General features: G+C 39.1%; 1 protein-coding gene across 2 annotated transcripts in view; it reads left to right on the forward strand.

The window, feature by feature from the left end:
- Positions 1-496: 496 nt before the first annotated feature.
- LOC103364503 (CD9 antigen-like) overlaps positions 497-9,783 on the forward strand; it is a 29,239-nt gene continuing 19,952 nt past the window's right edge. Inside the window, exon 1 of one of the 2 annotated variants that reach the window (XM_008291648.1) lies at positions 497-731. In XM_008291648.1, the coding sequence (XP_008289870.1) occupies positions 663-731 (69 nt within the window). In that variant the 5' untranslated portion in view covers positions 497-662. Of the gene's footprint in view, positions 732-6,359; positions 6,567-9,783 lie in introns of those variants that run through there. The other variant, XM_008291649.1, reaches the window with a different exon arrangement.

Here is a 9,783-nt window from a genome sequence, read left to right on the forward strand (position 1 = left end):
AAATTAGCTCCACATTTAGTAGCTGCAACATTAAACTGATTAACACGTAATAATTAATCATTCAGAGTAATTATGTGTCATGAGTACTGGTACCTTTAATGATTTGTACATCAGGGAGGATTTAGAATGCAAAAAGTGTAAAGATGTGATTATTATTTCCTACAATTAAAAAAAAATAAAATAAATAAAATTAAATATGCATCCAGAACTCACCAGAAATAATCTAATTCAACATTAAAACCACCTTTAGGCCGTTTCTCTCTACTGTATTCATGTATATCTGCTGAGGACGCTTGTGTTTGTGGTTTTTTGGTGTTTTGGTTTGTCTGGTTCTGATTTATTGCGGTTCTGAAGTCCTTCATTTGGACCTTTGTCTTGACCAAACGCTGCCTGTCAAACTGTAAAAATGACCCAAAGTCCAAACAGAAGACAAAGACAGAGACAGAGAGCTGAAGGACATAAATGTCCGTCTGTGGGTGTCGTCGGTCCGTTTCCTCCCCGCAGCAGCTGACTGGTTCGTCCTGCTGCCTCCGAACTGTGACGGAACCGACCGAGCAGAACCGAACTGGGTCCGAGCCGAAGGAGCGTCTTTAATCAGAGATAAACGGAGATATTTGACACTTTATTTCCCTGTAACGCGTTAAACCACCGCACTGGGCAGGATGACGGTTCTGACCAGCTGGGAGCTGTGCGTCAAGTACGCCCTGTTCATCTTCAATTTCGTCTTCTGGGTGAGTTTAAATTCAAATGTTTGTGCATAAATATCTGCTAATGTTTGTGTATTTTATGTATCATCTATATTTTAATAAAACCTGTTAATATTTATATTAAAAGTAAGCAGCCTACAACACACATTTTACTATTTTTTCGGTTAATATCCAAAAATGTGAACTTTTAAGAGCAACACTTGTCTTTGTTAAGATGGAAGAGAATCGTTTTAATTAGCGCCGAATTAAAGAGCAACACCGATTTTATTTAACTCTATCCTCAAGCAATATTTCAACCGTATGAACTGTGGCTAATAATGAATGAAACGTTAAATTTAGAGATTTCTGCATGGAGTTTGGTGCGTTAGCTGTCAACTCATCTGATATAAAAGCTGGCTCAGTGGACGGAAATGTTGGAATATATTCAGCAGGACGTTTTCAAACCACATTATGGTTATCTTTAAATGTCTTTATTTAATCTAAGGATGTGCAGTTTGCTAACACATGCAGTATTTGTTCATTAATATTGTCTAGAAGTGGAAATAATTCACTCCAAACACTTATTAGGGAGCTTATTTCTAAATAGAATCACTATGTTCACTGGGACATGACAGGTTTGTGTGGTTTGGTGGATTTTCTGTTCTACGCTGTCAAACATGTTGCAGGAATTTAGTGAAAATCAACTAATCTTCTCTCAAAAACGCGTCTGTTTCAAGTTAATTCCACTTAAAATATCTGTGTTTTATTTTCAGACCAAGTTTAAATCTTAAATAAACCTACGACTGAGAGTTATTATTATTATTTCATCATTTTTTTTCTGTTTGACTCTAATTTATAATATGTTAACTTCCATTTTGTACAGTTTGTCAAATTAAAATAAATTGTCATTTTTACTTTTTTTTTTGGAGGAAAAATTTGTCACTTGATGAATCGATTAATCAGTAAAACGGTTTACAGACGAGTCGATCTGTGTTTTTTGGTGTTGCCACAGAATCAACATGATTCCGGGTTCCTGAATCCACATCGTTCACCGTTTAGCTGATCTGTGTGTTTATCTGCAGACTGTTTGTTGTTCTTCTGGTAGTTCATCAACATTCCAACAGGGGGCGTCGACGAGCCCAATCTTACATTAAAGTGAGCTGCCAGAGACACGGTGACACTCACAGGTTTCACTCCATCGTCTCTAAACTGCATTTCTAGACTTTAGCACTTGTTAAAATCCTGCGTTTTTATTTCAAGCGTCGGTGCAGAAAAATCCCATTTACACCTTCGGTTTTAAATATTACATCAAATATTCATGTGTAAACGGAGAAAATTAATAAACTTTAGAAGCTTGTCGCCTGATGCCAGCAAAGATTTGGTGTCTTTTCTGGATTGCATCTGATAAATGACGGATAAGAGATTATTTATGCTGTTAGAACTCTTCAAATATCAACACAAACACAGAAAAACGACTTAAAATTACAGCTCAGACTCACATTTGCATGAATCTCAAAACTTCACACAGAAATGTTTTTGACATTCAGATGCACAGAAAGATTATATGTTTGAATATTTTATTATTATTAATTTAAGTAAAACACTGAAGATAACAGATGCTTTCATGAATAAACTGCATTTTACTGCAGGTTTTTTTTATTTTTTATTTTCTGGAAGCAAATAATATTTAACGCCATTATTAAAGCTTCATCATTGGATTATTTTCTATTTAATTAGTTGATTATTTGGTTTGCTGTCAGAATGATCCACCTCGACCTCAAAAGTTTTGGAAAATTTTTAATAATTCAAATTATTTCAAAGAAAAGCAGCAAATTCCCACATTTAAGACACTTGAACATTGAAATATTTGTCATTTTTGTGTGATTTAAAAAAAAATTACTCATAAATAAACTGACTTATAACAAAGCAGCAACTTTTATTAGACGCTCGTGTTTTTTTAGTGCAAAATCTCAGTTTTTAAAGTAACAAAGATGTTAATGGAGTAATATTAACAGTAAATGTAGTGCAATGGAAGTAAAAAATGAAGTTTAGTTGGATCTGCGGGTCTTTTATAATTCTGTGGTTCTGCTCAGCCGGGTCGACTGTACTCCTTCATCATCATCATCTTCATCATCATCGTTGTGTGTTTGTGTGCAGCTGCAAACATCAGCGGTGGGCTGACGGCTCACACTGCCGTCTTTGTTCCGCACGAGGAGGAGAAAACAGTCACATTTCCAGCAGAGCGACGGAGAACATGGCCTCATGACACACTGACGAGGCTCGTCGCTGTCGACCTTTGTGGCATTTTGAAGGCCGATAACGAGGTTTAAAGTCCAGCGTCTAAAAAATGTCACCGAGTTTGGTGTTTTTAATGTCACTGAATTCCTGCAATTTGGTTTGTTTCACTGCTGATAATTAAATATCTGTAAATACAAGATTTAAATTCCAAGTCACTGACAACCCTGGACTAATGAGTAGCATCCCCTGGCTAGCTTTGCTAGTCTGGTCATTAGCATTGCTAGGGTTTGCCACTAGCATTTCTAGGCTACTTACTAGCATCCCTAGACTAGTGCATTTCTAGACCAATCATTAGTATCCCTCTGGTTAGCAACTAGCATTTTTAGTTTGGTTACTAGCATCCCTGGACTAGTGCATAAGGTTCTTGGGCTCGTGACAAGCATTTCTGGACTGGTCATTAGCATCCCTATGGTGGACAACTAGCATTTGTAGGCAAAATATTAGCATCCATTGACTATTGTGTAGCATCCATAAGCTAGTGACTAGCATTTCCTAGACTGATCATTAACATCCCTATGGTTAGCAACTAGCTTTTCTAGGCTAGTTACTAGCATCACTAGACGAATGTAGTGTCCGTTGGCTAGTAACTAGCATTTCTAGACTGATCATTAGCATCCCTATGGTGGGCAACTAGCATTTCTAGGCAAAATATTAGTATCCATTGACTACTGTGTAGCATCCATGGCTAATCACTAGCATTTTCTAGACTGATGATTAGCATCCCTATGGTTAGCAACTAGCATTCTTTCGCTGGTTACTAGCATCTCTAGGCTATTGCATTGTGTCCCTAGGCTAGCGACGTGCATTTCTGGTCATTAGCTTTCCTCTGGTTAGCAATTGCCATTGCTAGGCTAGCTACTAGCATCCCTACTGTAGCGTGCACCTTCCCTAGGCTAGCAAATAGCATTCTTTAGCTTGTCACTTGCATCCCTTGACTAGCAAGTAACCTTCTGGACTAGTCTCTTGGTTAGTCATACTATCCCTATTCCTAGGCAATTGGTAGGTTAGTCTGTAGTATTTCTGGGCCATGAAATCAAGGTCCAAGATTCGTCACTAGCATCCCTCTGCAGGCGACAAGCACGTCTAGATTCACTTAGTATCCTTATGGTTAGCAGTTAGCATTTCAAGGTTAACCACTGCCATGCCATGATTATTGTCTAGGATTTGTAGGCTGGTCATTAACATCCCTGGTTAGTAACTAACATCCCTATTTCAGGGTTTTGTCTTAGTTCAGCATTCTAGCTGCTCAGCCTTCTTTGCACTTGTTAGAAATATTTTTTAGAGATTCTTCCATCAGCGTCGCCCCGCTCTACATGGACGTCCTACATTAAATTATTGCCTGTTAGACCAGGTGGAGTCAGTGTGATTGAACTTGCGATCAGGTTCACTGACCTGTTCTGGGATATCCGATGTTCACTTCATTATAATCAGGAACTCGTAACCTGCAGTTTTGCTTCAGAGAAAATATTATTTTAATTCTGTTACTTCCCATTTCTTCCAGCCATCTGTGTCTGCTCAGATTTTCTGCTGCTTTCACTTCTCCTTCCATCATTACACGCTCACAGAGTTCAGCCACAACATAAAACCACCGGCCTGATACTGTCAACGCCCCCCTTTCCCCACAAAAACAGCCCCGACACTTCAGGGCTTCAACACCAGACCTCTGGCGGCGTCCTGTGGTGTCTGTGAAGTGGGACCTCAGTGGATTAGTCTTGTGGATGCTCGCTCTGGGATCTGGAGAGTTTGGAGAAGTTTTTGTGGTGTGTTGGGTGATATTGTCGTGCTGTCGGGAGAGTTGCCACGTCGGGGTTAGGGTTAGGGTTCTTTTTCCTAGGTGCCATTATTTGTCAATATTATGGCGAACCTGGAGTTAGCGTCGTGGATCTTACACCACAATGGAAACAGAGGGCTGTTAAAGGGGCTGAATACAAGGCCGCTCCATCGGTGCCACCTCACGTTTCCTCCAAGTTCCAGCAGTAGAAAGCTTCCTAACGTTGAGGCTAGTTGTTGTATGTAGGATAGGCCCCTATAGTTATTTAAATCTTGTGTCCTCGGACATATAATCCCTCCCAAATGTGTTCTTGTAGCATCTAGCATCACTAGGTTTGTCACTAGTATTTCAGGGTTAGCCACATGCACCATTAGGTCCCTAACATTCCTGGGGATGATACATTGATACATACAGAGTAACTGGCATCCCAAAGTTAGCAAGAAGCATCCCTAGCCTAGCAACTAGCATTCCTTGCATTTCAGTACTGGTCAATAGACATACTAGCATGCCCAGCTAAGTCGCTTAGTTAGCGACTAGCATTCCTAGGCTTCCAACTAGCCTGTCTAGGCTAGTCACTATCATCCCAATGCCAGCAACTAGCATTCCCAAGTTAGTGACTAGCATCCCTAGTCTTGTCCTTCTAAGCTAATGACAAACATTCCAAAGCTAATCACTCGTTTCTCAAGGTTCGTAACTAGCATTCCTAGGCTAGCAACTAGGATTCCCTAAGCTATTATCCCTTGACCAATGATTGGCATCCATAGGCTAGTTACACACACCCCTGGGCAAATGATTAGCGCCCCCTAGACAAGTCATTAGCATCCCTAGGTTAGCAACTAGCATTTTTAATGTAGTGACTAACACCATTAAGCTAGTCACTAGCATCACTAGGTTTGTCACTAGTATTTCAAGGCTAGTCACATGCACCATTAGGTCCCTAACATTCCTAGGGAGCAGAGTAACTGGCATCCCAAACTTAGCAGGTAGCATCTCTAGCCTAGCAACTGGCATTCCTTGTGCTTCAATACTGGTCAATAGACATACTAGCATGCCCAGCTAAGTCACTTAGTTAGCGACTAGCATTCCTAGGCTTCCAACTAGCCTGTCTAGGCTAGTCACTATCATCCCAATGCCAGCAACTAGCATTCCCAAGTTAGTGACTAGCATCCCTAGTCTTGTCCTTCTAAGCTAATGACAACCATTCCAAAGCTAATCACTGGTTTCTCAAGGTTAGCCATTAGCATTTCTAAACACCACAGAGAAAGATTTAAATATAGACGGTTTGTAACCTGTAGGTGAGGTGCACATTGTTGCTGAAGGACAAAAAAAGAGTAAATTGTTAATAAAAATATATTTAATTAGAAACGAAACCAGACTTTGGAAAAGCAGCATAACTGAGTTAGGTCTGAACCTAACTTCTGATTTATACATTTGTTGTCTGTATATCAGTTATCATGTCGGGGTTTTAACACCTTCGTAGTCCATCATTTGGACATTTGCATCAATGGAGTTATAAATACTTGGTTGTAAACAGAGTAAAGGTAAAAAAAATCGTAAACGTAAAACAGGAAGAAGAAAGACTCTATTTCAGTCTCGTATGTGGCTGCTGATCGTCTGTTTCCTCCCAGCAGCAGCTGCATGCGGTCGCTTCTCCTGAAAGTGAACGTTGACGACAAACCGAGCCGAGGCGACACCAAAAACCTGACAAAGACTTAAACAGGTCGATATTTAACAGTTCAGAGATGACGGCTTTTACGCTCCCAGAGCTGTGTGTCAAGTATTTATTCATCTTCTTCAATTTCGCCTTCTGGGTAAGTGTCAAACATATACGCTAACGTTTGCGCCTATCATATAAAAAAATAAATAAAAAATCGTAACTAAAAATAGTAACGCGATTTATTTCCTTTATAAAAACATAACTTCTCAGATAGCTGGTAGTTAAACTTGTGTATCTGTTTAAAGAACATGGACCAAGAAATTCAGTTTAAAGTGCAACGAATACAGAAGATTACTTCTTTTTATTTTGTGCGTATTCTTTGGCCGTTTTTTCCCTTTAATGTACTTTGAATTTTAATGGAAGAAGCATTAAATTAAAACCTTTCGGTGGTGCTTGCAGCCTCTCAGGCCCGTCGACGTCGTCTGCTTGCAGCTTATGCAGCAGACGAAGGAACATTAAGAGACACTTATCACCACATTATGGTTTATTTCAAAGAGTTCTTATCGCCTACGTCTCTGCTCTGTAACGCTTTGGAGAAGTACGAGTAACACAAGCTGTTTCAATCTCGAACAGCTTATTTCTAAACGACCGCATCCACCAGAACCTTTTTGGTAGTTTGGTGGATCTCACATCTTCCCGCTGGTTTTCTCATTTTCACACCGTACATCGTGTTTTTCCAAAGTGCTTCGCTGGATGCTCCTTTTCGGTCTGTTCACATCTTTTTGCAACGACTCCATCGAGCATTTCCTCTTCAAACGGTTGTGAAACGGCCTGATGAGAAACGACCGAAGGTGTAAACTCTGGTGAAACTTTCTGTGGCGGAGTTTCTCTGTGACTGTAAGTGGTGTTAGACTCGTAAAGCTGTTGTTTTGTCTCCTCCATGTATAGATCTATACACTCCTCATTGTGAATATACACAAATATAGAAGAACTAATAAGAGGAGCTCAAACAGTGAGTTCTAAAATATATGTTGACTACAGTCAATGTCAAGTTTTTAGGATCAGAACCAGCAAAACATAACAGTTACCTAAACGTGAGGGTTGATGCTAGCCAAAACGGTTAAATTACTGAAAGATCAGTAATAGTGAATAAATGGAAAATACAGCTAATAGTTGCTAGCTGTTAGCATGGATAAACAGTTTAACCCGTTGCTAAAAATATGGATAAACAATTGAATATAGTCGACTAAAAGTATGTGCTAGCTGTTCACACTGCTAGCAAACTATTCATAAACAAATTCTTTTCTAAACATAATGAATAAAGGGTCAGATAAAATTGTGACCAAATAGTTCTAACTTAAACAAACAGCTAAAACTGTTAGCTAACGGTTTGATTTAACGGTTAAAAATTGCTAGCCACAAGTAAAATAGACAGGTTTAAGTATGGATAAACAACTGAAGGAGTTAGCTAAACTAAGCAGTTGTAAATAGTCAGCAAAATGTATAGCTAGCAGTTGAATTTGTTAGCTAACAGTATGGATTGACTGTTATGTAAAAGTGGCTAGTTAGCTAAAATAACTGGCTAAGAGTGCGGACAAACACTTGAAAATTGTTCACTAAAAGTATGGATTAACAATTGAAATTGTTAGCTAAATATCTTGGATAAACAGCAGAAACAATCAGCCATAACTAAGAATGAACTCTTTAAATTGTTGTCTAAAACTAGAATAGCTAGCTAAAAGTATGGATAAACAGCTGAGAGAGTGAGCTAAAAATCTGGATAAATAGTTGAAATTGTTAGTTGAAAGTTTCAATAAATTGTTAGCTAAAGATAATGGATAAGCAGCGGGAAAAAAAAGCCAGCTAAAATTAAGAATATGCCTTTTGAATTGTTAGTTAAAAGTGGAATAGCTAGCTGAAGGTATGAATAAGCATTTAAAACTGTTAGCCACCGTTATGGATAAAAACTTGACATTTTGGACGAGTTAGAGTTAAATGTGTGAGTTGAAAATATGAATAAAATGTTGGAGTATTTCAAAGCTAAGTTGAACTTAGCAACACCTGGATATTATTAGCTAAAAGTCGTTAGCTGTTAAACCCGTGAAGTGAAAGTGGCTAACCGGCTCAAATAGTTTGAAATAACTAGCTTAAAGCATAAACAACATATGGATGAACAGTTGAAGCTACTGGCTGTTAGATTTTTAAATTTAAACTCAAATGAATGAATAAATAGCTGCAACCAAACTGACCTAAACATTAAAAATTCAACTGAGTGAAAACATAAATCCACTTTCGTTAGGTGTTGAAGAGGATCCAGTTTGAAATAAGAGCAAATGTCGATGAAACTTTGGATAATTCAGCTGCAAACCAATAAAAACAGCTTTTTTAAAACTGAGAAACAAAAACACACTGAGGTGAACAGTAGTGTCTTGGGGGAACCAGACCGTTACTTGAGCGTTTGGGGTATGTTTGGTAGACTCCGACAAGCACATTGCTAATTCTGACGTGGTTTATTTATGGCTTCATGATGGAACGGTTACGGGTCATCTGAGCGTCATTCAAACACATAAAGGTTGAGCAATCAGCGCGTCCTCGTCTGCATCCGTGATTCAGCGGTCGGAGGTGAAAGGTTCAAGCCACCAGAAGCTTCCTGTCGAAGGAAAATGAGTGAAAAACAATTTAAATGCGCTTGTTTGCATGTTACCGTCGCGCATCGGTGCAGAAAACCCACAAACGTCCGACTGAAAATGAAAAAAAAAGTCTAAAATGTGGAACTTTTGCACCATCAGGCTTAATTTTTTTATATTAAATGAACAAACTTTGCATCTTTTGTGACGGCGAGTCGAAGCTCCTGGTAAATAATCGATCAATCGTCTCGTCACAGCTCGTAAACAGACAGAAAAACAGAAAGAAAGGAAGCTCGGAGACGTTCAGGGAGACGAGGCTCCGGCGGCCTGGAAACAAAGCTGGTGTTGTTGGTTTCGCTGGTTCCACTGGGAGCCGGAGCAGCTCCAGTTACTCCAGTCCCAGGTGGCCGGACTCACCTGTGAGGCTTCTCCTCCCTTCACTGGCTTCCTCCTCGTCTTTTGTTCGTCCTGTTGTTTGCCTGCTTCTGTGTTCAGTTTACCGTCACGGAGCAAAGAAACCAGAAAACATCCACGTCTGACAAGCTGGAATCAAAAAGTTCAGACGTTTTAGACCAACCAGTTAATCACCTTCATTTAAGCAGATTATTAATCAGAGGCTCTGATTAACACTTGAGTTAATTGTTGAATTTGTTGTAAAATCCAATAAGAATTTAAAATGTTGATTATTTTCTAGTTTAATTGATCAGCTGTTTGGTTTACACTGTAAATAAATTAAAATAAATA

The sequence above is a fragment of the Stegastes partitus genome, unplaced genomic scaffold (genome assembly GCF_000690725.1).
Source record: "Stegastes partitus isolate 25-593 unplaced genomic scaffold, Stegastes_partitus-1.0.2 Scaffold753, whole genome shotgun sequence".
Lineage (NCBI taxonomy): Eukaryota > Metazoa > Chordata > Actinopteri > Pomacentridae > Stegastes > Stegastes partitus.